Genomic DNA, 27,967 nt, shown 5'->3' on the forward strand with positions numbered 1-27,967 from the left:
ACTTACACAGAGATTGGGAAAACAACAGGAGAAAGACTGAGACAAACATGGGAGTAACCAGTTCTCCTATCACCTCCAGGGAGACTCATGGCTCAAGCCTGGGAGTGAGGAAAACCCAGTCCTCCTCTTGCAATTTTACTGAGAAGGCTGGGGTGCCTGAGAGGCAGCAGGGGTGGAACTATGGCTGAGACAGAAAGGAAGAGAACCCTTAAGGGAACAGAGCAACAGCAGGCCAGGAGCTGTCCTTGGTCCTGACCAAGCCCTGCCCATCATGTCAGGTACCACAGAAGTGGGGAGCTATGGGTTTGCAGACAACACTAGGGCTTGCCTTCCTCTTCCTCTGGGGCCACCATGCCTCCTCCCCCACATACTCAGCCCTGCTTTCTATACCTCTCCTGAACCAAGTGTAAGTTTGGGTGTCTCCATAACCCCACACAAGAAACCCACCTTGGAATTCAAAGCCGCTATTTCTTCCCTTCCAAATGAGCCCAGCCTCACCTCACTTCCAGCCCAAGGCCCCAAGTCCTTTACTTAGGAAACCTCCCACTGCCCTCAGAAATGAAACTTCCTCCACGCAGCCTTCCTCACTGGTTCCATTCTCCCAGTTTAGTGAGTAGTATGGTTGCTATGGACTAGATCAGCCTTTGTTCAGACAGAACAAGGCATGGCACAATTAGTGGTCTAGTATTCAGCACCGTTGGTTAAATAAGTGTATGCGTGCATAAACACTGGGACTAATTTAATTTGGGGGCAGGTTGCTGGCACTACTGCAGTCGCCACCTACCCCAAGGGCAAGGGCAGCATTTGTATGGCTCCAGTCTAGGCAGCTTGGCTGTAGTAGTGCCCCTTTCACTAAACCTAGAGGTTGGCTCCATCATGCCCTACCAAGGCCTGGGTCCAAGCCTCCTCCCATCCTCCCCCCAGGTCGTCTGAGGTCACGCAGTCGGGTGGCGGTGGCAGTGGAAAGGAGGCAGAGACAGCAGTGCCGTGAGGGTTCAAGTTTACTCTTTGGGGATAAGGAGGGGTGAGGAGGTGTGGGTGGGACGGGGTGCCCCTCAGTAGTCAGCTGTGTAATCTGTGCCATGTAGCCCCCGGCACAGCAGTGTGAATTCTTTCACCATCTCCTTCACCCGCCTCTTGTTTACTCGTTCACTGAAGGAGAGAAGGGAGAGCAAGTCAGCACCATCCACCACGGCCTCCACCTCCCCATGACCCAAGCCCAGGCCCTGCCAGCTCTGCTCACCGAAGGATCTGTTGGCTGAAAGTGTCCTTCTGTTCAGGGCTGAGGCGGGCGGAGGGAAAGCCAGGTGCCTGAAGCGCCTCCTTGATCCACACGCTCAGGAGGCTGAAGCAGTGTTTGTTCAGAGCAAATAGGATGTCGGCAAAGCAGTCCATGAGGCTGCGGGAGGCCTGGCCCCCAATGGCCTGAGGGAGATGGGTTCTTAGCACACCAGGGCCTTGCCCCGTCTGCAGCAAGAGAGCCTAGCCACACCACCCACTCCCGGGCAGTTCCTCAGCCACAGTGCACATGAAGAGTGAGTGCTACTTGACACATGATAGCTGATCCTCACAGCAACCTAACAACTTCCAGCTATTTACTTGATGAAGAAACAGAGCTTAGGGAACCAAGGTGCAAGCTTCCCAAGAGGGCAGCTGCCTCAGCAGTGAGGGCCGCCCCATCCCCAAACCCCGCTGCCCCACCCGCTCCGTCTCACCTCCAGCACTGCTATGAGCAGCATCCGGCCATCCTCCTGTACCACCTTTCCCACAGGTTCTACTTCCCCACACCGAGGCAGCAGCTCTGTCTACAGAGGATGGAGAAGCCCGTCAGCTCCCCCTCTCTCCCCCGTCTCCCTGGAGACAAGGCCTGCACACCATACCCCTACCCAACAGAGTCCTGAGCAGGGTGGGCGGGGTATAAGGATGGTGCAGGGCTTGGGGGTCAGCACAGGACTCACAAAGAAGCCACAGGAGGCCTTGACAGTAGGTGCTTCGGGGAACTTGAGGGCCAGCACAGCTGTGAGAGAGGCAGAGGAAGATCAGATGGGGCTCAGGGATCTTCCCGAGGGGGCCCCAGGCCCATCTGTCCACCTGGCACCCCACTTACCACACTGGAACACAGCTTTGACATCCAGTCGTTCACACAGGAACAAATCTGGCTTCCGCTTCAGAGCCTGCAGGAGGTGGAGCTGGTAAGCCCAGCCCTAGTCGACTCTAAGAATCATCCTCCCACTCACCTGCCACCCAGGCCCCAACCTCACACGCCACAAGTGAAGGTTGCCAAAACCAGCCACCCAGCCATCTCTGGGGAATGAGACCACTCCAGAGTTCAGTATGTCAGGAGGGGAGCAGCCAAGGGATGCCATGTACATGTATGTGTACATGAATGCACATGTGCATGAGAGAGGTTGGGAGTCATAATGCCACAGCTTGGGCCCCAGTCACTCCCGAGCAAACACATCACTCCACCCCACCCCCCACCACCAGGGCCAGACCTCCTGCAGGCTCCAGGTTGCCAGCAGTGACTTCACTTTGATTCACAGAGGCAGTTGAGGCCCCCTTGATTTGTTAACAGGGCAGAGATGGCAGCTGTACAGGGAGCCCAGTTCACAGCACCCCTCCTATGTCCTGCCTGCATTCCTCAGACACTCTCCAGCTTAGGAAGAGGAAAGGCAGGGCGGGAGCCTGGGAGCCACGGCCCCACCTCTCACCCAGGATAGCCTGTGTCCAGGCCCTTCTCATCCATACCCAGCCCAGGAGCCAGGGCTGCCGTGTCAGGGGAAGCAGATGGAGTATAGGGGCTGAGAGCTCACCCCAAGAGGTACCAAGGCGCGAATGGCACATCCTCAGGTCATAGGAGATGCTCTGCACAGCTCCCACAGTCATCAAGCACTGCTGTCCCCCAGCAGCCCCCCAGTGCATTCCACATCAACCCTCAACCCTCCAGCCTTCATATACCTTCCACTCCCTCATTTTCACTCAAGCGCAAACAGCCCCACAGGCCCCTCACCTGAAATGCCCTACTTACCCTCTATCACACCTCAATCACATCCCTTGTATACACCACTCTCCCCATTTGCAACACACCCTCGCTACACATTCACATCCCACCCCAACCCTATCCCCAAACTATGTCCACACACCCACACCCTCACCCTCCCCAGTTCTCTAGCACGTGCACTCTCCCCACACACACCCATACTGAAATGTCCTTGCCCCAAAGATACACCCTCACACACATGTCCACCCAGGCCCAGAGCACACTGTCCATTCCCACTCCTCCTACACCCCCTCTACTAGGCTGTAAGTTCCAAGAGGGTAAGAACCGTGTCTGCTTTTGCTCACCATTACATTCTCAGCACCTACCACATGACCAAGCATGTATAACACACTCAAAAAATATCTGTGGAGTGATTAAACAAAGAAACACATCATGGACCCCAACCCATAGGAGCCCCCAACTCACAGGAACTCCTTGACACACATACTAACCCCACATTCCCACAGCCTGACACATGTATCTTCCCAAACATACAACCCCTCATACAGACACACCATTACCGTATATCCTCCCCTCCATAACACGCACTCCCACAGCCCAAATCACACACCTCCAACAAACATCGACACTCAAACTCCATCCATGTCTAACGCACATCAGCACACAACACGCATCAGTGCACAGGCTCACTACAGCTACACATTTATTCTGACACTCAGAACAATACACATACTACTCACAGCAGCCATGTGATTTCTGTTCCCTGCCCAAACCGGACTCGAAACACACGAGTCAGTTCCGAGACACTTAAACACACACCAGACACATCTCGCAATGGAGCCAGCACCCCACCTCCCAGCAGCAGCAGGACCTGTCCGGCAGCCCAGCGACAGCTGAGCTCTGGGCTCCACTGCAGCACATTCAGCTTGGCCCCTCCCTCGGAGCTCCTCCCAGCCTCCCTCTCAAGAGCAGGCTGGGGGCACTGAGGCAGGCAGTTCCCCGCAGGAGCACAGGGACAGTGAACCCCAGGCCCTTCAACTCTGGTCCTGCCCCTGAGCTCTTTGGTCACTTTGGGCCCACAGGAGCTGCTGGGCACGGTTACCACCCCCTCCCATGCCCACCCCTCAGGCCAGCCCAGCTCCCTCCCTTCGGGATCAGCCTCTCCCTGGTCTCTGTGGAGGACTGAGCTAGTTGAGGCAAAGGGGCACTAAAGGAGGATGTTGGGTTATCAACTTCCACGGAAACAGATGAAGAAACTCTATTCAACTGAACAGAAAAAAAAAATTTGTCAACAGAAAGCTAAAAATAGGCTTAAATTGAATTTCAACATAAGAGAAAGAGAAAGAGAGAGAACAGAACGTGAATGAATAAAACTAAAACACACCTGTGCCAGGAGTTGCATAAATGAATCAACAATATCAGGATGATCCCTGGGCCCTAAAATATAATAAAGATGGAACTTAAGAAAAAATTATACAAACAGCAACTCAACCTCATATAGTTATGTGGGACTGAGAGCCTGCAGGGAGACAGCGTGGGGCACATGAGCAGCAGGAAGCAAGATAAAGAAACAAAACATACAAAAACCATGAACTGGGAGAAGCCCAACAGAAAGAGACGGCAAAGTGAAGGACGGTCTGCCCCAGCTCCCTCCCAAGGGGCCTTCCACCTACTCTTCACTCCTCCTCAGGTCAGTCCCCAAGGACCCTGCAGTGCTTGAGCGATGCTGGCCACCATGTAGCTGGGCAAACAGACCCCACACTCTTGTTGTGGCCTCTGGCAGACTGCAGTGGCCCTACACTGCTTCCGATCACATACCTCCCCATCACTCATCATCAAGAGGAGGGCAGGGCTGGTGGGAGATTGGTCCTTGGTACTGCCATGGGAGGCCTGGCTGAAAGCCCTTCCTGGGCATCATGGTCTGAGCAGGTGTCCGCTCCCTTCCTTGCCCTTAAGGCTCTTGGTCTAGCCAAAGAAAAGAATCTACAGGATTCTCTTAATCCAGAAGACTCCTTCTTGGGTTTGGCAGTGCCTGATATGCTGTGGGACTGGCCAGTCAAGGCCCAGGGGAAGGAGCTGCATGATGAGGCAAAAATGAGAGCCCCGCCCACAACACCCCTCCGCATGGACACAGACTCAGCAGAGAGCCGGGCTCAGGGCTGACGAACCCCTCCCACCACTGGGACGCACGAAGAAAGAGGGAAACCAGCCAGTGTGTCGCCCCGCGGTGCAGTGGGAGGGCAGAGCCCGAGGGAGGTATGGCAAGACCGGGACAGCGAAGCAGGTGAGGGGGGCATCCTGTCCTGTAAGACAACCAACAAGCCCAACAGGTAGGATGTTGGACACTATCCTGCCTCCAGTTCTGATGACACTTTCAGCAAGGACGAGGCGTGACCTGGAGCTCCTGCCTGGCTGCTCCACTCTCAGGAGGAGACGCTGTGGAAACCCCTGCCTGAGATACCACTAAGCAGCTGTGTGATCTTGTGCAAGCCATCCACATTCAGTTTCCCTGACTGTCAAGTCGATAATCATCTCTTCCCTACTTCCTTCAGGCTGTGAAAAGCCCTTGATAAAGCCTGTCCCTTCCACATCTGCCCCCTAAGTTACTCAAGTCCTGTAATCAAGTCCTGTAAAGTGAGGCCCAACGTACCCAAGCCTGGGGTCCCTGTAGATGGCAGGTTTGAGGTTCAGCAGCCGCCCTGCTAGAGGTGGGCTGGATAGTGAGGAAGAAAGGCTCCAAGAGCAAGGAGACCTTGCCTCCTTTCTTCAACAGTGTCTGGTGTCTGCTCTCTGCTGGCCTTGTTCCGAGGGATGCAGAAGGAAGAGACCCAAGCCTGCCCTTGAGGGGCTTAGTCCAGGGAGGGAGACAGTCATGGAAGCTGCTTACTGAGTGTGATCAACGCTGTATCAGTGGTACGTGCCCATGCAGTTCTGGCGCAAGGTCAGAAGCAGCCAGCTCTGCCTCAGAGAAGCTTCTGAGGACTGATGCAGGGGTAAGGCATGAGGAGAGAGAGCCTACCCAGTGAAGGGCACAGGGCAATCCAGGCAGAGGAGCAGGGCACAGAGGTCAAAGGGGGCATGATGGGGGAAGTATCAGGGTGGCTGAACTGCTGGAGCCATTCAGGAATGACCGGTGAGAAGTATGCAGGTCTGTCACGCGGTGGCGAGCAGTGGGACCATGACCTGAGGGTGATGGGGAGCAATGAAGGGCTTTAAGCCAGGGAGGGAAAAGTGCTCAGATCTGTGTCTTATAAAAAATATTACAGCTGCTGGGTTCAGAACAGGTTGGAGAAGGGCAGATGCCAGGGAAACCAGTCAGAAGATTGCTGAGGCGATCCAGATGGAGCAGTGGCCATGGAGGGTGGGGAGAGGTGAGGCTGAGGAGGACATCTGTTTTCTGGCTCAGATTTCTCCCCACTCTGGAAACAACCCATGGTCCATCAGAGCAGAGGTCAGCATCAGGGGACCAAATACTGAGGACAGAAGCAGAGAGCACTCTGGCTCCAGCTAAGACTCCTGGTGAGCCTCAAGCCTGTGAGCATGACTCTAGGCAAAACTCAGGAGGATGACGGAACAACGTTGTTTCTTCTCCAAGTGAGAAGCCTGGGTTAGGCAGCAGGGGAAGCCTGGAGCCCCCTACTCCCAACTTCTCTCAGGCAGAGGGCCGTAGTGACTGGGGGGCTGGGATCACAGCCAAAGGCTTCTGGCCTAGAAAGGAATGAGTCTCAATGCAGGGAAAGGAACCAGCACTCTGTGAGAACATCATGTGCAAAACCCCCAAGCCAGGGGCCCAAAAGATGCTACATTAATACCTACTAACAGTCCTAGCAAGTATCTGACATCCCCTTTCCACAGATATGGAAACAAAGGCTCTGAAAAGGTATGTGACTTGCCCAAGGTCACACAACTAGTTGGTGGTGATGAGCTTAGACTTGAGGTCTAGCTGACTTCGAAGCCCATGTTCTTGCCACCTTTCATTCTATGCCAAAGGAAATGGAGCCAAGCTGGTGCTCCGAGTCCCTCTGAGCCTCCAGCCCCAGCTTCCCCCACACCCGGCCTGGCCCTGAGCCCAGGAGAAGACATCAGTCACTCTCTTGTCCACTTCCACCTAGGGCGTCAACTATCTGTAAGGTGCCAGCTGTGCTGAGCTGGATCCCGTTACCTTCCCGTCAAAACCCACGTGCAACTCAGGGGCGAGAGGAGAACAAAGTGGGCAGCTGTGGCTCCCCAGTCAGGAGGCAGAGGCAGTGGCAGTGGCGGCAGCAGCAGAGACCCTGGTCGGGACCTACCTTGCTGGAAGAGGGTGAGTGTGACGGAGGTGACGAGCAGGAAGAGGGCCTCGATGGGGGGAAAGTGGGCAGGCTCGTGAGCAAAGATGTGGACCAGCTGCAACAAAGCAGGGGATGCTGGTCAGCGGAGGCCCTGACCCACCAGGACAGGCCAGTGTCCCTGGAATGCAGGCGAGGACTCCTGCCAGAGCAACCACTACTCCACCCACCTGCCCAATCCCTGGGTCAGATCTCTGCCTGGGATGAAGGCCCACCTGTCGAGTGAGGTCAAGAGCAGAGGCCTGGGGGATGGTGCTGTACATCCGCCCCAGCATCTCACACAGCTGTGGCACCATGGGGGCAAAGTCATCCAGCAGCGTCTTAACGGACTTCTCAAAGATAGCGCACACCGCCTGGGAAGAAAGCAAAGGGGGCCTGGTCAGCAGGTCACCGCTGGCTGCAGCAGAACGGAGGCCCTGCACAGAGGCCTAAAAAGGGGGCCTTACCCACCAGCCTGCCTGGCTCTGTGAACCCTGGAAGGTAGGCTAGTCTGACCCTCACCCTGGAAGGCAAGAGGCTGAAAGGCCCCTCTCAGAGGGGCTGAGGATGGAACTCTGTAACTTAACTCCAGCTCCTTACATCTCCACCACGGCCTCTCAGGGAGGAACAACAGTGAGAACTGCCTGCGCTGGAGGGAACCAAGGCAGGTGTCTGGACGCTAAAATGGATCCTGACTGGCACTCAGCCCCAGCATCACAGCCTTGGGTGGAGCACTTCTTGTGACACCAGGAAGTTTCTTCCCCAGAGATTCTGAGTGTCTATGGGGTAGGATTCGTCTCCTTCATTTCCTCCAGATCATAGCAAGCTGAGGTGGTGGAAGCTCCATCTCTGAGCAGAATCACCATGGGGGCTGTTGGCAAGGGTCAGCACTCACCTCTACCACCTGGGCATCATTCAGCCATTTGCTCAGCACCTTCTGGATAAGCTGGAAGACCTGCTGCAGTACCACCACCACCTGAAGACACAGGAAGAAGTGAGGTGCCCCCACTACCACTCTCGCCCACCCGAGAAGGACTACTTGGTAGTTGGAGGTAGGCCTGGAGTTTCAAACCTATTACCCCAGACTGCATGCTGAAGACTTGGTACACAGGACCCCGGGGAAGGAGTGTTTTGCTGAATCCCCATGAATCAAAGATACCCTGAATTCTAAGGATCATCTTAGAGGAAGCTTCAAACTGCAAGCTTCAGAAGACTATTAAAACTTTGTAATCTTTTAAAAAAGTCACTCCCTATCGACTTCTGCTCAGTAAAAGCATTTTAGTGCCAAAGGCCTATGGACCAGCCCCTGAAGAAGCAGAGATATTGTCTCACCCAGATAGGCTTAGGGTAGAGAGCCCCAAGGGATGCGTAGAAATGGGCAGCTTATGGTGGAGCAGAGCAGCCTGAGGTCCTGGGAGGTGAGGGAAGGAGGGATGATGACTACCATAGAAGAAGGAGGGGTTCTTTGGGAGGACAGTGGCTTTGGTTTGGTCTGGAGCTAAAAGGGTGACCGATACTGGGGTGGGGAGTTGAGCAGAGGGACCAGGATACCGTGGCTAACCTTTTCTCCAGGAGAAAACACTGGAGGGGTACTTGGAACAATGACTAAAGCAGTCCCTCGCATCCGTACAGAGTTTTACAGTATGCAAAGTACTTTTAATCAAGACTATACCTGCTGTTCAGCACAGTTCTATAAGACGAGCATCAGATATCCTGATGTTCCTAGTTTTGAATGGGCAGCTGAGACTTGTCCCAGACTAAACAGCTCATAAGTAGTCACCCCAACGTCCTGTGCCAAGCTTACCACGGCAGTTATCACAGTGCTTTGTGACAATCTGTTTACATGTATTTCCTCTAGACCAAAACCACTCCAAGGCAAGAACTATTACATGTGGAGTATGTAAGCATCCTTAGTGCCTGTAGAGGACGGTGAATGCTGAAGTAGAAGGCCCCACTGAGTTGGGGGTTAAACAGGGTACCATAATTACATCACTTAGGATGTATAATGTCAGTGTTGCCCATGGGGAGAAGGAAACACTGTAACACCACCCCAGTTAGGCTAGGAACAAAGACAACATCACCCACAGGACTGAGTGAGACAATGACATCACTCCCTACAGAGCAGGGGGCAGTGGGAGGGTCATTCACAGGGTCAAAGGACCAAATGCATCACGCCCCATGGGGCCAGGGACACAATGACAATATTACCCGTAGAGTTCAGGGGTGACTATGACATTCCCACAGGGTTGGGGGTGGGGGGGGCAGTGGCAATGACAACATCACCCACGGGGTTGGGTCCCTGTGGCACTGGCAGCTTCCGGAGCTCAGGGCCTTCATGATCATCCTCATGATGACTGACGTCCAGTGTGGTGAAGAGGTTGGAGAGAAGCCCCAAGATGTGGACAATGGCCAGCTTGTTGGAAGGATTAGGCTACGGGGAGAAGGGAACCAAGCTCTGGATCTCCCAGCCCTGACTGCCAGCCCACCCCTCAGCAGCTAAGCCACAGCCCCCACAAAGGGCAGCCCCAGAGACCCACTGCTGCTTGCGGCCACATACGACACATACACACACGCGCGCGTGCAAGAGTTCACTCACGATCTCTTCTGCCAGCTTCTCCAGCTGCTGGATATATGGTGAGATGAGCGAGTGCAGGTTTTTAAGGATCTCCTCCACTTGCAAGGCTGACAGCAAGAAGCCGAGTGCCTGCATCAGCCACATGCACTGGCTCGTCTGTGGGGCAGAGCACAGAGGGTCAGTCCCAGAGACACCTAGCTGTGGGTGGGGAGAATGAGCCTCTTGGGGAAGGTTCCAAGAATAAGAATAAGGCACAAAGGCAGAAGATGGGATTTCTTTGGATCCCCCCAATACCTCAAAGAGCCGAGCCCCCTAGAAACTTATGAACTCACCTTATGGATCTGTTTCATCAGCACATCCTAGGGATAAAGAGAAGGAATATGGTGTCAGTGCAGGGCAGACTGTGCCCTGAGGCCTGGCTGCACCCAGGGCCCTGGGATACCTGGGAGACAGCCACGATGTTGGCAGCGTAGGGCGGCAGGTCATACTTGCACTCTCGGCAGATCTTCTTGAGGGTGGACACAGAAGAGATAGAGAGCTCGGGATTGCCTAAGGCGTGCAGCACAAGGGGTAGAACGCTGTTGATCATGACGGGGTGGTCAGCCAGCCACTCAGACAGAGCTCCTGGAGGAAGGAGGGAAGGCATCTGAGGCAGGCCAGGCTGCCTGTGTGCCAGGTCCCTGCAAGGCAGGCAGATGTGGCAGGGTGGAGCTGGAGCCCCTGAACAGAGAGCGCGCTGCGTGTTCAGAGCATGGGATGGGCAAATATGCACGTACGGGCTCAAACATGACCTTACCGCTGAGAAGTGGGAAGGTGTTACTCGGTAGAGGCCCAGTGCCACTGTTTCAGTGGCAATGAACTAGCCTCGCTGAACTGCTGCTCAGCGCACTGTGGCAAGGACCCCTAGACATGCCAGGACAGTCCCCTGGCTGCAGTTTCTGATTGTGTGTGTGCGCACTTCTGTCTCCCACTTTGCACAGGACCCAGCAGGTCGGCTTGGGGCTGTGCGCTGTGGCTCTGGGGGTGTGCTCACGGGTGTGGGCCAGGGCTCACCAATGGTGAACATGACAGTGTCCGCCAGCTGCACGTTGCTGATGCTGATCCGCGGGATGAGGCCGATGAGCCCGGGCACCACATCGGAGTAGTTGACATCGATGGTCTCTGCGATGGACTGGAAGCCATAGAGCAGGGCCTCTGTGTGCTGGGGAAAGAGGATGCCACTGGCTTGGCTGAGGAGGAGGAGGTGACAGATCTGGGAGGGCTGAGGGAATCAGGCTGGGGAGGTACCTGCCAGGAGTAGGGCTCCTCTGAGCTGGTGAGCAAACGACCCAGCTTGTCATAGAGGTTGCTGAGGAGCTCGGCCCCCAGCATCTCATAGACATACATGAGCGTGTCTGAGATGTCCACCCTAAGAAGCAGATGAAGGCCTTATACACTGCCTAGATGCCTCCCCCAAGCACAGGAGCCCACCCCGATTCCCTCACAGCCCTGCCAAAGCACCTAGAGAACAGAGAAGGGTGGCCCAGGATTCAGGGAACCTGGCCTTGGACCCCTGCCCTCATTGCCTTCATTATCTCAGGACTCCCTTCAGAGCCGGATCGGCCTGCTACTGTCACCTGTAAATTCGGAACTGCTCCTTCTCATCTGAGGACCAGAATCCATATTCTTCATCAGAAGGGAACTGGGCCTTGTGCAGAAGCACATCCACCAGCTGGAAGTAGACTGGCCGGTACACCTGCTGGTACACAGCCTGTTTCTCTGCCTCAAAGGACAGAATGTCATCCTGAGAGAACCAGGGAGGAGAGTTAGCCGAAGATGCCATCACTCCCCTTCTTCCATCGCGGCCCAGGGCCACCGAAGGTCACGTGACACACCTGCAGTGTGTACCAGAAGGTGAGGGTCAGGGAGCTGGTGGTCTCGTTGACAGGGAAGTGGCCAGGGATGCCCGTGCAGAACATGATCATGTTGACGAGGGCCAGGAAGCTCTGCCAGTGCTCCACTTGGTCCAGCAAGGCCCTGGGAGGGAGAAGGCATGGGGAGGTCCTTCCACCTCCCTTACTTCTGCAAGGGCCCTGCCATCCCACCTGCAGTTGCCCCTGTCCTCACCGGGAGTGGTTCTCGCCCAGAGCCACAGCAATGCGACAGATGCCATGGGAGGTCTCCATGTCCCCATTCTGTACTGCCTGTCGCAGTTGATCCTGCAGTCCCAGCACCAGTGGGATGAGTTTCAGGAGTGTGTTCACGTACCTGGAGGCAGAGGGTGAGGAGATGCATCAGAACTGTCTGCCCATCCCCCACCAGCTTTGGGAGAAAGGCACAATCTCTCTGTTGTCCATCAAAGCCCCCCTTTCCACATCAAACCCAAAGCAAGAAAGAGGTCAGGGGCTAGGCCTATGTGGCAGGTTTGACATTGCCCAATTTGGGAATAACTTTAGGTCAGAGACCTCCAGGAGAACTCTGGAAAGGATATACAAAAAGGTAAGTGTGGCTGGACCTGTGCCTCCAGTTGGACTTAGAGTTGATGCTTGAATGGCTTAAGACTTTTAGGGAGGTTAGGATGAGGTGAATGTGTTTTGCATGTGGGGAGGACAAATAAATTTGGGGGGGGGGCAGAGAATAAGACAGCTATTGATTGAATTACGTTTCCCCAAAAAAGATGTGTTGAAGCCCTAACCTTAGTAGCTCAGAATGTGACCTGATTTGGAAACAGGGTCACTGCAGATTAGATCAGAGAGTAGGGGGTGGCCTAATACAATATGACTGATGTTCTTAAAAGAAGACCTTCATGTTAAGACAGAGACCCACAGGGAGGATGACATGTGACAACAAAGGGAGAGGCTGGAATTATGCAGCAAGCCGAGAGAACACCAAAGACTGCCAGCAAAGCAACAGAAGCTGGGAGGCAGCAAGGAAGGGTGCTCCTACAGGTTTCAGAGGGAGCTGAGACCTTGATTTCAGACCTCCAGGCTCCACAACTGTGAGACAATAAATCTCTGTCGTGTGTGCCAGGGTGTGGTACCTTAGCATGGCAGCTGTAGGAAACTAATACCATCAGTATCAGGGGAGATTGAATAAGGATAGGAGACAGAAGAGGTAACACACGCTCAAGAGTCTTGTTAAAGACTACAGGAGACAGCAACAGCTCCGGAGAGCATCAACCTCCACCCTCCACTCTGCCCCCTGCCACCAAATCCTAACTCCTAAGGAGTCTGGTGGCAGTAAGGGAGGGAATGAACTCAGAGGGAACTCAGAAACAAAACAGGGATAGGAGGATGGCGAAGAGTCAAGAACAACTCTCCCTGGTGGAAATACTTCCTGAGACCTGGAGGAGAGGATGGATGGGGACAGTAATAAATTTAACGGCAGGCCACAGGGTGTTAAGTTCAACATTAGGCATATTGAATCAGAGGTACCCAGGGAAATAGGCAGGTAGAAGTATCCAGAGAGAACTGGATATAGAAACCTGAAGCCCAATGGAGAGGTTAGAGCAAGAGACATAGACTTTGGAATCATCAGCAAACAGCTATGGGAATAGCTGGAAAGTGCCCAAGAATTAAGTGTCGAATGGGAGGAGGGCATGACAACCCACTCCAGTATTCTTGCCTGAAGAATGCCATGGACAGAGGAGCCTGGTGGGCTATGGTCTGTAGGGTCGCAGAGTCAGACATGACTGAAGCAACTTAGCATGCGTGCATGTGTAAGTGCTGAATGAGAAAAGAGGGTCTGAGCCAGAGCACTGAAGCACAGTGATCCCTAAGGAAGGAGCAGAGGAAGCAGAGTATACAAAGGAGACTAGAGAAGGCTAGCTCCATCCCCAGCTGCCTGCTGTGTGGAGAGACTAAGCAGAGGAAGTGATGCTCTCAGGGGGGATCCCTCTACTGCCAATCATAGTGTCACCATAGCAAACCATGGAGGGAGGGGTACTGAAGATCCAGAAGGAGTTCTATCTGGACTTGCCCCAAGCAGCTTGCTAGGAGGTAGCCCTGGCAAGGTAACCTTAGGCAAAGGATGAGAAGGACAAGAGGCAACCAGTCCGGGATGCTGGCTTCCACATCCCGGTTCTGGTGGGACAAGACGTTCATACCAGATTACCCGCAGCCCAGAGACAGCTCCAGAGGGTGTGGCCTGGAGACAGCGGGGATGGCTTGTCTCATGGCCCTGACACGGGCTGCACCACAAGACAATGGGCACCTTCAGGCCAGACTCTGGCACAGTGAGTAGGGGCAGGGCCAAGGCCATGGCTGTGAGCTGCCCAGTAGCTGAGATGGCAGCAGGAGGTAGTGCCCTACCCCCACAGCATCCTCACTGAATTCCAGGGCTCCCTCACATCTTCGAAATTCATGTACACAGTAGATAATCAAAGTTCTTAATTTGTCTCATCTCTGCCTCATAACAGGATAAATCAAGGACAGTATAGCCCAGTAGAGCTCAGAGCATTACTCAAGGTCACAGAGCAAATAGTGACAGATTCCAGGTTAAGACAGCCCTGTGCACTGCTATAGATCTGCTTCTGTTTCAGGGTCCAACTTGAATTTCCTCAAAGGATCTATGCAGATCTCAGCATATCTCTCAAATTCTAACTGATGGGAGCTCCCATGAGCCTGTCTAATTCATCTTTTTTCTCTTCTCCAGCCCCCCAGCAAAAAGCTTTCCCAGGATTAAAAACAAATCTCAGGAAACTTTTTTTTTCAAAGGAGAGAGAGCCAGGCAAACAGCAGCAGCTGTGGATAGGGTGGGAAAATGGTGACTTGAGTGTAAGCTCAGCCAAGGAGAGAGCCAACGTTGGGACACCTGGGGAATGGCTGGATGACCCAAAATTCAAAGCCACTGAAGGTGACTTTCTCAAGCCAAAGTTAGGAAATGGACTAGACAGAGCAAAGCCCAAACACTGACTCCAGGCTGGATGCAGTCCACCCATAGGGGAAACTCTTGCATTGATTTCCTACCACCCAGACACCTGTGCCTGAGACTTGTGAGCAAACAGAATGTACCTGAGGCCTCAAGGTTTCTAGGTCTGGGGGAGGGAGATAGAGAGGATGCCTTTAGAACACCACAGCTGAGCCTGGGTTCAAAAGGCCTGGCTCCTGTTGGTCAGCTTGAGCTGCCGGGGCAGAGCTGCTGGGACTCCTTGGCTGCCACTCACACTGAGCTCAGCCCAGACCTGCAATTAGAGCTCTGGGAGCAGAGCTGAGAAAATGGGGAGAGTTGCTAAGCAACCGAGGGGGCTGCAGCCAATGGGCGCTCAGGAGGCTATAGGTTCCCTCACTGGCTCCTTGCTTGCTCATTCGTTCAGAGGAGCAGAGGCATCAATTACCTGCCAAAGCCCTCGAGACTGGCTAGGCGGGTAAACCTGGGTGTATCCAAGGACACCTCACATCACCCACGCACTGGCCCTGCCAATTCCCCTTAGCCACCAATTGTCTGAGCCTAGCCAGCCAAGAAAGGCCTTGACCTAGGACTTGGTACCCACCTTAAACTGGAAAAGCTGAGATGCCCTGGGAAAGGGCTCATACTAACTGCCAAAGCAATCATGATACCAAATACTAGTAACTGCCATTAATGTGATGTCAAGGAACCATGCTAAAGCTCTCAGAAACATTCTCTTATTGAATCTTCATACCAAAATATTCCCAGAATACCAGGGTCAGGCCCTGGGAACATTATTCTATTTAAACTCTGTATAATGATCCATTTTACTGATAACAGAAACTGAGGCTTAAAAGTGGTTTATTCAAGGTCTCAGATCTAGGAAGTGAATTATTTGGGATTCAAACTCAAACATGACTAATGCCAAAGCTAGAGCCATCAACCACTTCCCCAGGCCATCCCTTTCAATGGTATTTCCCCTTCTGGCTCTGTTGAGCATTCTCAAAGCCTTTTCTCTGAAATGTGAAGTATCAGGCTTCCAGGCTTGCCCCAGCCAATCCAACTTATACCAAAAATCTCATCACGCCATTTTCTCTTATTATATCCTCTTCAGCACAAAGACCAAAATCTTAAGCCTGGTCAACAAGGCCTTGATGATCTGGGTCTAGATCTCCAACCACTGGCCCTTACACTTTGCTATTTAATCATACCCAGTCACCAGGCTCTCTCACACCCTTTCCTTGCTTGGGCTCTTCCTTCGGTCTGAAATGTCCTCCCCATATCCATCATCTCCATCTGGCTAACTCTTACACAGCCTTCAAAGCACAGCTCGGTCGGCACCTCCTCAGGGAAGCCCTTCATACCCTCACACTGGGTTAAACGCCTCCTCTCGGTTCTGACAGCAACCTGCTCCCTCTATTAGAGCACTCATCACATAGGCTGTACTTGCCCATCCATGTGTCTCCTGGATTCTGAGCTCTTGACTTGCAGAAATCAACCTATCCATCTTTAGGCTCCCTGTGGTCAGCCTAGACCCCCACACATAAACAGACGCTCAAGCAACATTTCCTGAGGAAACATCTCATTACACTCACCTTGTTTTGGATCCTTGAGTGTATGGTGGGGCTGCCCACTACATGCCTTTGCCCCTGCTGTATCTCCCGAAGCCTGGAACACTCCCTCCCCTTCCACCCTCTCCCACTCCTACCCTCACCAAGTAGGCAACTCCTACTTTTCCTCTGTTTAAAAAATAATGAATGCTACCAAGTGCTGCCAGGCACAATGTGACAAAATAAAATGACAGAGAGCCTGTCCTCACATTGCTGAGAGACTAATGGGGAGACATACGTTAATTTATAATGAAACTGCGTTACAGACTAAGAATGAAAAACACTGGGAGTGCTGAGATAAAATAGAGAAGACCAAGCAGTCTTGAAAATCATGAGGACTTTCCTAAGGAAGTGAAGTTTCAGATCAGGCAACGATGATATGACAAGTACATGTGATGGCTTGGAGGCTAGAAGGAGCCTGGGACACTCAAGAAACTGAAAAGTTTGTGTGAGAATGAAGAAAGGAAGTAGCATAGCTTGAGACGAGGCTGGGGATGCCATGCTGTGCTTTGCCCTCGTGAATCACATTGAGAATTCTGAACTTTATCCTAAGAGCAGTGTGGGGCCACTGGGGATTTCTGAGCAGAAAGGAAAGATTAGACTCTCATTTTTTAAAAAGATTTCTCTGGGTGCTAAGTTGGCAATGAAAGGGACAAGTGTGAAAACCAGGGGACTGGTGAGGAATCCCCTCAGTAATCAGGCGAGAGAGATGAGGACAAATTACACTAGGGTGGGGGCAGTGGAAATGGAAAAGATATGCCGCAGAGTCAGGAGCAGAGCAGCCAGGACTTGGTACTAAGAGAACGAGAAGGGAGAGTCAAATATTTTCATTGAATAATTCGTTGGATGGTTTGTTGTCTAACATCTTGTCTCCCTCTCTGAACCACAAGGACAAGGACCATGTCTTGTTTGGTTCCTTGCTGTATATTCAGCATAGGGCCAGGCATGTAGTAGGTACTCAATTAGTGTTTACTGAACAGATGGATGGATGGATGTGTGGCTGGCCAAGCAGGCTGTCCATCTCCGGGATGGTTGGGACCGGCTCACCTCTGGGCATCAGGCTGTGAGATGGCATTGACAATGGCCTCCACACTGCTGTCAAAGAGCTCTGAGTCCTGCAGAGCCGCGAAGGCAGCCTGAATGAGCGCCTCGCAGTCTTGCAGCGGTACCTCCAGCTGCACCCAGCTGGAAAAGCACTTGAGCACCTTCTGACGCACACAGCTGGGTGAGCTGGGCTGCTGCAGCAGCTGCTCCAGCAGTGGGAAGACAGCCCCACACTCCACTGCCAGGCTGGTCCGCACCAGGCTTTTGCGATACTGGGGCAGGCGGCTGGTCTGGAACTCCTCGGGCAGCACTGTCAGAAGCTCCAGCAGGGCCAGGCAGCGGCCCTGGCTATCCACCGGTGAGTCCTCGGCCTGGAACAGCCGTACCATATCTGCCACAGCACATGGCCAAGCGTCGGGCATCATGCTGAGAGCCAGCGAGGCCAGCGCCACGCACAGCCGAGTCAGCACAATCTTGGAGCCACTGGCAAAGTGGGTGATCTGGGTGAAGAGCTGTGCCTTTAGGCTCTCATACTGGTCAGTAGGGATGTCACTCCAGTAGCGAGAGATCTTGATGTGTAGGGCACTGGCCCCAAAGTACTGGATCTCAGGCACCTTGTCCGGCTGCAGGAGCTGCCAGCTGAAGTGCCAGGCCTGAGGGGACGCCTGGGCCTGCATCAGCCACTTTTGAGCCAGGTTCTTGTTCTCAATGTTGGGGTCATAGTAGAGCTGGTGCAGCGCCTGCAGGACAGCACAAGACTGAGCAGGTGCTGGCCACTCTGGATCCTGCCAGGGCCCACAACATAGGCCATGACTTGGTCCTGCAAAACTGTCCTCTCTTTCTGACCAGGGGGCTGAGCGGGAAGGGAGAGCTCAGGCTCAGCAGTGCTTCATGGACCTGGGGTCCGGCCAGGATCTTGAGAGCCTGAACTTGCCCACACTCCACCATAGCCTCTTCTCTCTATAGCAAAACCTAAGGGGTTGGGAGCGTGAACTGCAGGGAAGCAGCAAAAGAGGAGGCCAAGTTCCCCAAAGGAAAAGCACCTGAGGTAAAGGGCAAGGCCCAGGTGGAAGGAGTGGCTCCATAAGGAAGAAGCTAAGCCTGAGAAGAGCATGGAACAGCCTGAGCCACCCCCCCGCCTCCAACCCTCCCAGGCACAGCTGCTCTCATCTACTCCAACAGCTCCATTTAGCTCCCCCAGGATCATCCCTAGGTCACTCCAGATGCTGGCACCAAAGCCACTGTGAAATCTGAGCAGGACTAAGACTTTGCCAGGCAGCCCTAGGGCACAGATAAACTGAAAGGGAGGGTGAGAACACTCCTCAGAGAGCATACAAGAGGGTCCAAAAGCTGGTCCAGAGAAGTCTTGGCCTGCAGCCCTGGCAAATGCCTAGCCTGGAGTTCTCAACTAGCTAAATCCCCAGGGTCCCAATTCCATTAGGACTTCACACAGTAGGAAAACAGTGGTTTATTTCCCTGGAGGCACATGGAACAGTGCGCCACCATGCCAACACTGCCCAGCCCCAAGGGGTGGATGAGTGAGGCCAGGACTGTGAGAGTCCTAAGCAGGGTCCTAAGCCCTAAGAGTCCTAAGCAGGCTCCATCCAAGTAGGTTGAGCCCTATCTGTACCTCTGACAGCCAGTTATGGCCACTGTTCCTTGTCTGGACCCTTGGGATGCAGAGGCAGGCAGAGAACAGAAGCAGAAAGATGCATCCTTACCACTGGGTATGGTAAACGGGGCTCAAGAATAACAAATGAGTATCTGCAACCATTCCCTGTTTTCCACCACGATAGCCCTGTATCCCCCATCCACCCCAGGGTGGAAAGCATTTCTACATTCCCAGCCTCTGGGGGCAGAACCCAGCAAAGAAATAGAGAAGCAGTTTGAAAAGACAGACTGAGCAGCAGGGGAGCCTGAGAGTGCTATGGCAGGAAGCCATGTGGGCAGGTGAGTAGGGAAGGACCCTGAAGCTGCCAGCAGGACCAGGCCCCTGGGATCCAGGACAAAACCAAGGGGCCAGCCCTACTTCCACCTGCCCGGGAGTGGTCTGCCCTCCATCCAATAACCGAAGGACCCTTCTCCAAGGAAAAGTGAAAACACAACCCAGATTGTTTTAGTTTCAGATTATTTTCTGAGCCCCTGCTCAACAAAACAGGGCCAGGATGGCTCAGCATCACTCTGGTTTCTGGGGACTGAGCTGCAAATCTCCCTCATTCCTGGCTTCTTACTGCACTGCTCATGCATTTCCCGTGGAGCTGGAGAGTAGCCAGTCTGGCTGGAGGGTCTAAACCATCAGCACACTGGAGGGACCATCCCAAGACCCTAGCGTGTCTACAGAGGACCCGTGTCTATGGAAGGCCAAAAATAGCCTAAGACACCATTGCATTGCTGTCGGCTGGCCCAGAGAGACAGCAAATGCCAGGTGCTCTGGAGGCACCATCCCAACGGGCACCCAGCCCAGGCCTGGGCCCTGGCATTAGTGTCAGTCCCCAGAACTTCTGCTCTGTCACTGGAGTGCCCCTCCCCAGAGCCCTCATACCTTCTCCACGTTCTCCACCGTGAAGTCCAAGGCTGGTGCTGCTCCAGCCCCTGCAGCCCCCGGCTGCTCCTCCCGCCGCTCCATCTTTGCTCCCTCCCCAGCAGGGAGGTGGACCGTGGCCTGTCTCCTGCCCCAGCCTCTTGGCTGCTGGCCCCCTGCTAGACTCCGGCTTGGGTGCCCAGGAAGTGGTGGCGTGACAGGGGTCCCAGGGCAAGCATGGCTGCCGAGGCCGCCCTACCTCGGTTGAGGGTGGGGGGCTAGCCAGAGGCCAAAAGGGGTGCTCTTAGGAGGAGACCCACTGAGGGGATCTCCTAGGAGAAAGCCGTCAGTGAGGAGTTTGCAGGCGGGGGTCCTGATGGTAGATCAGGGTTCTGTCCCCAGAATCTATGAAGAGGGAGTCATAGGGAAGCGAGGCCTGGGGAAAACCAAGGGGTCACAGGGTCGATGGCCTGTACCACAACACCCTAGTGAGATCTCGGGTTCTAGGAGGAGGTCACGGGGGTGGGAGGTTACGGGGGAGAGAGCCCTTCGCGGGTTACGGAGGCGTCCAACGAAGCGCAGGGGTACAGCTTCGCAAATCTCGGGCGAAGAGTCCGTGGAGTTAAGGGGCTGTGGCAGGTCCCCTCGGCTCGGCCAGGCCCGCGCTCTTCTCACCCTCCGTCTCCGGCCCTGCTACCGCCGCTGCCTCCGCCCCAGTGACTGACAGGCGAGCCGGCCCGGCCGGGACGGGGCGGGGACCTCAGCGAGGCACGGGCTGCCCCGAGCGCCTGTCCGCGGCACTGCCGACTCAGAAGCCGTCCCACCCGGACCCGCTCCTGCCCTGGCCCGACCCGGCCGGCACAGCCCGGCACGGCCCGGCGGAACTGCGCGGAAACTCATTCCGGGTCCCCTCTCGTATCCTCGCGCCTGCCCGCGCGCCCCTGAGCAGGCCGCGGAACGGCGCGCCGCTTGAGGCCCCCCCCTCCTCCCCACCACCCGAGCCAAGGCCCCGCCGCTGCGCACCCTGGGAAATGTAGTCCGCATGGCGCCCAGCGGGAAGGCGGTGCCTTGCGGCGGAGGCCGGGAGCACGTGGTCCGGGGATCAGCCGAGCCCAGGCAGCCTTAGGCCTATTGCGGCCAAGTTCGACCGGCGAGAGGCGCTGCGGGGCAGCTTCCTAAGAGGACGTGAGTCTAGGGGCCGGTGGGATAGAGCTGGGAAGCCAGGCTGGAGGTTAAGGTGTGTGTTTGGGAGGGGACTGAGCGGGTGGGGGGACACAGGTTAATCTGGTGCTCAAGACCTGGCGGCAAGACCTCGGTCCCAGGAAGGGTACTGTCTTGAGAAGAACACTGAGGAGGAAAGGGGCTTGGCACGCCTCAGGAATAAAAAAGGATGGCTCTCAGGGCCACCCAGTGAGCAACCGGGAAACTACTTACCATGGACAGTGCTTGGAGAATTTCATTAGGTTCTCGGAAGCAACTTGTCTTTATGAGTAATTAAAATAGCTTATATTTAAGTGCAAGGAACAGCACATTGCATACCTTAAGTCCAGTTCTCGCAGCAACTCTGTGGTGGGTATTTTTATTCACTATTTTCAGATGAGGAAGCTGAAGTTGGGGAAAGTTGAGCTTATCTTTTCGCTGGACACATAGGGAGGATAGCAGAGATCAGCCACAGATCTGGTTGGCCCAAGTCGCCAGCAGTCTCTACCGCAAGTGGAAAAAATAAAAATAAAAAAGGAAAGGACCTCTGTTCTTGTGTTCAGTGGAGGAAGCTGGCATTGGCTATAGCCACTGACGCCTGAGGTGGGTGAAGGCTTCCCTGAGGAGGAGAAACTTGATCTTAGCTTGAATAGCAACAGCAAGAGACTGGGGAGGAGGGGGCTTGATTAGCTGGTAAGCAGAGTCCAGTGGGAATCTAGTCATTCAACAAATCTTTATCAAGAAAATGTTTGAAGTACAGTTAGTTAGCTGTGTTCACTTTAAGGGGGTTGTCTGTGAGGGGGAGGAAGGGGGAGGGGATGAGGAAGGCGATGAGCTTGGAAAGACAAATTGAGACATTATCCTAAGTGCGATGTGAAACCATGATGAGGTTGCAAGTGGGCATTGATGATTGAATTTGCATTTTAGAAAAATATGTCTATAGTATTGTTAGGGGAAAGACTGACGGAAACTACCCACCCTGGCCAGGCACCGTAGTAACTATTTGCCTGAGTTATTTCAGCACACAATGTGTGGTAAGGAATGCGAAACGAGCAAGCTGCCACCACCAACCAGAAAAATTCGGAAAAGGTCAAAAGGAGACCCCACAGGTCCTACCACCTCCCTGAATCCTTCTCCCTGCCATCCATCTTGGCTGAGTAATGTGTGTGCCACCAGGAAGGACCATGAGTCAGAGTGATTGGCCAAAGACAACCCAGAAAGTTAATCCCATCACTGTAAAACTGAGACTGCCATCCCTGAGGCAAAGCAGTTCTCCTGGGTTCCCTTACTCTACTGCTCTCCGCCCAGGTGTCCCTTCCCAATAAAGTCTGCTTTGTCAGCACATGTGTCTCCAAGGACCATTCATCTCCTAGGGTTAGACAAGATCCCTCTTTTGGGCCCTGGGATGGGGGTCCCCCTTCCTGCAACAGTATAATACATTGAAGGAGGAAAGGGGGATTTGGAAGGAGGAAATAGGAAGCCACAATAAAGTACTGATTCCAGGTCTGTGCATAGGGGTGTGAAATGTCTTGGCCCTGATACTAAAATATCATTATAGAAGGTGGAGGATGGAGGGAGGGTTAAGACCACAAATTCTGTGTTCAAAATCTGTCTACCTCTTTCTAAAAAAAATGAGGGGGCGTTCCTGGTAGTCCAGTGGCTAAGAATCCACCTCCAATGCAGGGGACACAGGTTTGATCCCTGACCTGGAAGATCCCACATGCCATGGAGCAACTGCTAAGCGTGTGTACCACAGCTGTTGAGCCCGAGCTCTAAAGTCCACACACTGCAACACTGAAAGCTGTGCACCTAGAACCTATGCTCTGCAGCAAGAGAAGCCGTTGCAATGAAAAGCAATGCAACAAAGAGTAGCCCCTGCTTGCTGCATCTAGAGAAGAGTCTTCCCAAAGGCAACAAAGACCCAGCACAGCCAAAAATAAATAAAATTTTTAAATAATTAAAATTGTTTTTTTGAAAAAGAATAGAACATATAGGGGCCAGAACCTGTGACAACCCTGGCTTGTTGTTGTTGTTTAGTCACTGAGTCATGCCAGACTCTTTTGTAACCCCATGGACTGTAGCCCACCTGCTCCCCTGTCCATGGGATTTCTCAGGCAAGAATACTAGAGTGGGCAGCCATTTCCTTCTCCAGGGGATTGTCCCGACTCAGGGATTGAACCTGGGTCTCCTGCTTTGCAGGCAGATTCTTTGCCACCTGAACCATACCACTGAGTCACTGGGAAGCCCCGACAACCCTGGGAGGGGTTCCCAAATTCAGGAGAGCATTCCAGAGCCCAGGAGAGGGGGAGAAAGAGCTTCTGTTGGTCACCTGGAACCACTAGCAATCCATGTCCATGACAGATTAACCAGTTTGAAGTTTTTCAGCCTTCTAAAACAGTGTGAATTTTGGTCTGCAAAACCAAATGAGGGCCCTGCCTATGGTTAAGAATTCTCAGGGGAGGTTTCTCCCCTTCCACTTAGCACTAAGTTTAATTGCACTAAGGAAGTTTATTTTCTTTGTGGTCCCCTGGTTTGAGGGAAAGAGGTTAGGGAAAGGAGGGGAAGGTTTATTTCTAGTTCACCTCTAGATGTGGGCATAGTCCTTTGGGGTTCTGGCCTTATTGAGAATGTTCCAGATAGACTCCCTTTGCCCCCATAAGCTCTTTGCAAGGGAGCCCTTGTAAACCAATGCCCAGGTTCCCCAGGTAAAGAAAATGCCCTCAAGGTGAATACCAGCTACTGAACTTTGTTTACCTTTGTAGTTTCCTGTATTTGTTTATTTTGGCCTGAATATTTATTCTGTGTATACCAGCTCACAGATGCATTAATTTTTAAAAGTATGTTTTGTCTAAGTATTTTTAGTTGTTTTCAGCAAGAAGCTTAGCCTGAGTCCCTAGGCCACCTTGTGGCCAGAGAACCCAATGGACAGTTTCAGTCCTTATGTGACTTGATGGTTTTGCTGCATCTGGCCCCTTCGACTGCTCCTTCCCTTTGTTCTGCTTTGTTTTTCCCACCACTCTGGTCAACCCTTTTGGTCTCCTTCACAGCCTTGTCCCTTCTCCTCTCCCTGTTTCTAAACTGCTGGGTCTCCAAGCCTTAGCCTCTGCTGCTCACCACCTCCTTGTCTTTGATTTATGACTCTTAGATCTCTCTGGCCCAGACTGTCCTGACCGCCAGACCCAGCCGCTGCCAGCCTCCTTGCCTTCTGAAACTGTCACGGGCACGTCAAGTTGAACAGGTACAAAATCAAACACGGCTTCCCCCACACCTTACTCCCATTATGGGCTAAAAATACTACACCCCCTAAATTTCTTACTGGTCGCCCAAGCCACGTGAAAACTCTCCCTTCTCTCCCTTCCATCAGGTCCTCACAAGCAGCTCATCACCAAGTCCCGTGGATCATACCTCCTATCTCTCTGTCCTTCCACACTGTTCTGCCTAGGTCAAGGTGCCAGCGTTTGTTGTCTGAGCAGCCCTAACTGCAGCATCTCTAATTGGTGTCCCCTGCCTTGCCCCTTCCAGTCCAAACTAGACACAGTGGCAGTCATCTGTCTGAAACATGTCTCTAGACAATCCCACCTAAAACCCTCAGTGGCTCCACTCAGCACAAAGTCCAGGCTTCTTGGTATAGCACTCGAGGACTGTTATGATCTCTCTAGACTCATGTCTTGAGGAGGACCCTCCCCCAATTCTACATGAAATCCCTGGATCTTCCGGCTGTTCCATGCTTCCTGCCTTTGTTCATGCAATTGCCTCTGCTGAGAAGGCTGTGTCAGGCTGGGGCCAGTCAGGAGAAACCACGCAGTAAGCATACAGAAACAGTTTAATATAAAAATTTTATATTTTATATCCCTCATTTGGAAGGAATGAGGGACTGGCCAGTAAGAAGAGAAGATAACTCTGAAAAATATAGCCCAAGGAAGAGGCCCTTACCCACCCCACCCCCTCCAACTCCTGCCCAAGGCTGAGCCCCAGACCTTGCTGGAGAGGGCATGGCTGGTGAAAAGGGGAGATTTAGAACTGAGAGGCAATGAAAGCAAATATTTTATTTTTCAAGGCCCAGTTCAAGAGCCACTTCCTTCACAAAGACTTTCCTGGCTCTTCCCTGTCCATCCTTTGTGAGTATAGAATCCTCCCCAACCCTGACATACATCACTGTACCCTAATCATACTTCTGTTGGGGGACTTAGTTTTCTGTTCATTTGTTTACCCCCATCTAGGGTTGCCAGGAAAAAAAGGGGGCACCCACTTCAATAGCAGATAAACAACATTTAAAATATATTTCTTTGTGTATTTGGCTGTGCTGGGTCTTAGTTGCAGCACACAGGCTCTTCAGTCTTCCTTGCAGCATGGGGGAGCTTTAGTTGCAGCTTTCAAACTCTATTACAGCATGTGAGATCTAGTGCCCTGACTAGGGATTGAACCTTGGCCCTCTGCAATGGGAGTGTGGATTCTTAGCCACTGGACCACCAGGGAAGTAACTAAACAACATTTTTTTTTTTTGTATAAGTATGTCCTAATTATTGCATGAGACATACTTACTTCAAAAAGTATTGCTTATCTGAAATTTCAGTTTAACTGGATGTCCTATTTTTATTTGTCAAACTGGTTAGCCCTTCCCTCAACTCCACCTCCAACTGTGGTCTCCCTGATGGCAGAACACGTTTCTAGCTGATCTTGGATTCCCCATAACTGGCCCAAGGTACTACTGTTAGTGCTTAATTAATGTTAAAAGGTCAGAGAGCTGAGAATGACTGGAGGGAGTTAAGACTGAAGACAGAGACCATTTAGAAGGATGAACAATAAACCATTCCACAAATTAGGAAGTCTCCACAGAATAGCTTTGGAAAGAGGGAAAGGAGGATGGACTTGCAAGATCTAAGGATCTGAGAACTAATGGAAAAGGGAAGTGGCAAAGCTCAGGGCATCTAGGCTGTTGCCCAAGTTTCTGGCTTGTATCCCTGGATGTGGAGATTGGTGCCATTCACCTGGGAGGAACCCTGGAGGAGGCTTGGAGGCTGAAGAGCAAGGAAACTCACTGATGTGGGGCTTAGAGCACGAGAATGGTGGAGAGGGGATCTGAAGGAATGAACAGAAGACATCCAGGACAGATAAGTTCAGTTGGAGGTTTCTGAGGCTATGCAGACGAAAGAATTGGAAATACAGGCTGAGCTTAGGAGAAGATTAAACTGGAGATACAATGAGAGCATGATCAGCATGGAGGTGGTAACGGAAATCATGGAAGTTGGCCATATTGCTCAGGGAGAGTAAAATGGGGAGAGAAGGCCTATACCAGAGCTCTGATGTTCTTAAGGGGCTGAGAGAGGAAAAGGAACCCCAAAAGAGTCTAAGAATGAGCAGGGGTGGGAGAAAATCCAGAAGAGTATGGGATGGAGAGTCAAGAGTAGACAGGTGTTCCAAGAGAGTGACAAAGTTGGGTGCCTCTGAGAATCCAAAGGACTAAAGGCTGAGAAGCAGCCTTTGGGTTTAGCAATGATGAGGCTACTAGGGACCACAGCAAGAGCTCTTTTCGTGAAGGAGGAGTGGTGTAAGCAGATTATATATTGATATTTATATATTTCTAATCACAGTGTCTTTTTGTGTGTGTGTGTGTGTGTGCGCCGTGATATATTCAAGCAAGTTTAAATGCAGAGGGAAAGAAGACATTCAATAGAAAAAGGTTGATGAATAGGGAGGCTTGTAAATAATGGATACAGAGAACCCTGTGAAGGAGGGCCTGAGCACAGATAGAGGAATTACTCTAGCTACAGGAGGACATTAATAATAGTATCTGGAACAGGGCAGGATACCTCAAGGGCCATGGACTCCTACGGAATCTCTGAATGAGCTTCAGAAAGTCTGTGGGCTCCCTCAAACTCTTCACCAGATTTCCACATCAGTGGTTTTTTTCAGCATTGAAGTGGGAGGTGGGGTGGGGAGGATCCTCGGCTTTCATGTAAGTTTCTGTAAGGACACTCCAGCTGCAAAACAGGTGAAGCACCACCCCTGTGACAAGAGACGTGATCTCACATGGCACAAATTCTAGATCTTTTCTCTGATTTCTCAGATTTCTACCCTACCTTCCTTTTCAAAATAGGTAGCCAGTCCACATGCACTCAGGCACAGGGCTCTCTAGCCAGGGGAAATGTGGCAATCCCTGGACAAGAGACGAGGAACACCACTGGCTGGGGCAGGGGGAGCACACAGATTTCCCCAAACCTTGATTCCTGGTTGAAACTAATCTAAAGGGATGTTTGGGTACCCCCTGAAGTGGGGAAAACTGTCAAGTCAAAGCCATCTGTAGGGCTTCCCTGGTGACTCAGTGGTAAGGAATCCGCCTGCCAATGCAGGAGACAAGGGTTTGATCCCTGATCTGGGAAGATCTCACATGCCGCAGAGCAGCTAAGCCCGTGTACCACAACTGTTGAGCCCACACGCCTCACCTACTGAAGCCTGAGCACTCAAGAGCCCGTGCTGCAAAAAAAGAGAAGCTACCTTGATGAGAAGCTTGTGCACAGCAACTGGAGAGTAGTTCCTGCTCTCTACAACTAGAGAAAAGCCCGCACAGCAACCGAGACCCAGCACAGTCATAAATAAATAAAATTGTATCTTTAAAACAGCCATCTGTAGTTTTCTGTCTTGCAAGAGGTGATGACTTGATACCCCTTAGGAGGAGATCATACCTTAGTTCTGGGAATTTCATTCAAATGGGCAGTGTCATTTTGCAAATATGAAAGAGATGACAGTCAAAAATGGAGATTCTAGAGCCATCTGTGTGGAGGCCACGTGCCAGGTGACCTCTGCTAAATTGTAGGCAGAGAGGTGGAGCTCTGCAACTTGTTC

At 52.6% G+C, this 27,967-nt stretch overlaps 1 protein-coding gene and 1 long non-coding RNA gene across 5 annotated transcripts; one reads left to right on the forward strand and one right to left on the reverse strand.

The window, feature by feature from the left end:
- Positions 1-985: 985 nt before the first annotated feature.
- On the reverse strand, positions 986-20,740 carry IPO13 (importin 13). Of its 3 annotated transcripts, XM_055586120.1 has the most exons (20): positions 19,946-20,740; positions 17,407-18,143; positions 11,990-12,130; positions 11,758-11,899; positions 11,500-11,666; positions 11,171-11,291; positions 10,937-11,084; positions 10,326-10,507; positions 10,216-10,242; positions 9,905-10,039; positions 9,596-9,739; positions 8,204-8,284; positions 7,545-7,682; positions 7,291-7,387; positions 4,386-4,438; positions 2,108-2,174; positions 1,959-2,017; positions 1,716-1,805; positions 1,244-1,425; positions 986-1,152 (listed from the first exon to the last, which is right to left on the reverse strand). In XM_055586120.1, the coding sequence occupies exons 1-20, from the start codon at positions 20,027-20,029 to the stop codon at positions 1,056-1,058; spliced, it is 2,892 nt and encodes a 963-aa protein (XP_055442095.1). In that variant the 5' UTR covers positions 20,030-20,740; the 3' UTR covers positions 986-1,055. The 3 variants fall into 3 exon arrangements, 2 of the variants coding, with proteins under 2 accessions (XP_055442095.1, XP_055442096.1); XR_008716043.1 differs by lacking the exons at positions 986-1,152; positions 1,244-1,425; positions 1,716-1,805; positions 1,959-2,017; positions 2,108-2,174 and adding exons at positions 4,182-4,267; positions 5,652-6,709; XM_055586121.1 differs by lacking the exons at positions 986-1,152; positions 1,244-1,425; positions 1,716-1,805; positions 1,959-2,017; positions 2,108-2,174 and adding an exon at positions 3,159-4,267.
- Positions 20,741-20,931: 191 nt separating this feature from the next.
- Positions 20,932-27,743, forward strand: LOC129655564 (uncharacterized). 2 transcript variants are annotated; one of them, XR_008716045.1, is made up of 3 exons: positions 20,932-21,161; positions 24,270-24,362; positions 27,475-27,743. It is a non-coding gene; the product is annotated as an uncharacterized LOC129655564 (long non-coding RNA). The 2 variants fall into 2 exon arrangements; XR_008716044.1 differs by having other exon boundaries at positions 20,933-21,109.
- Positions 27,744-27,967: the final 224 nt, after the last annotated feature.

This window comes from Bubalus kerabau, chromosome 6 (assembly GCF_029407905.1).
Source record: "Bubalus kerabau isolate K-KA32 ecotype Philippines breed swamp buffalo chromosome 6, PCC_UOA_SB_1v2, whole genome shotgun sequence".
Classification (NCBI taxonomy): domain Eukaryota; kingdom Metazoa; phylum Chordata; class Mammalia; order Artiodactyla; family Bovidae; genus Bubalus; species Bubalus kerabau.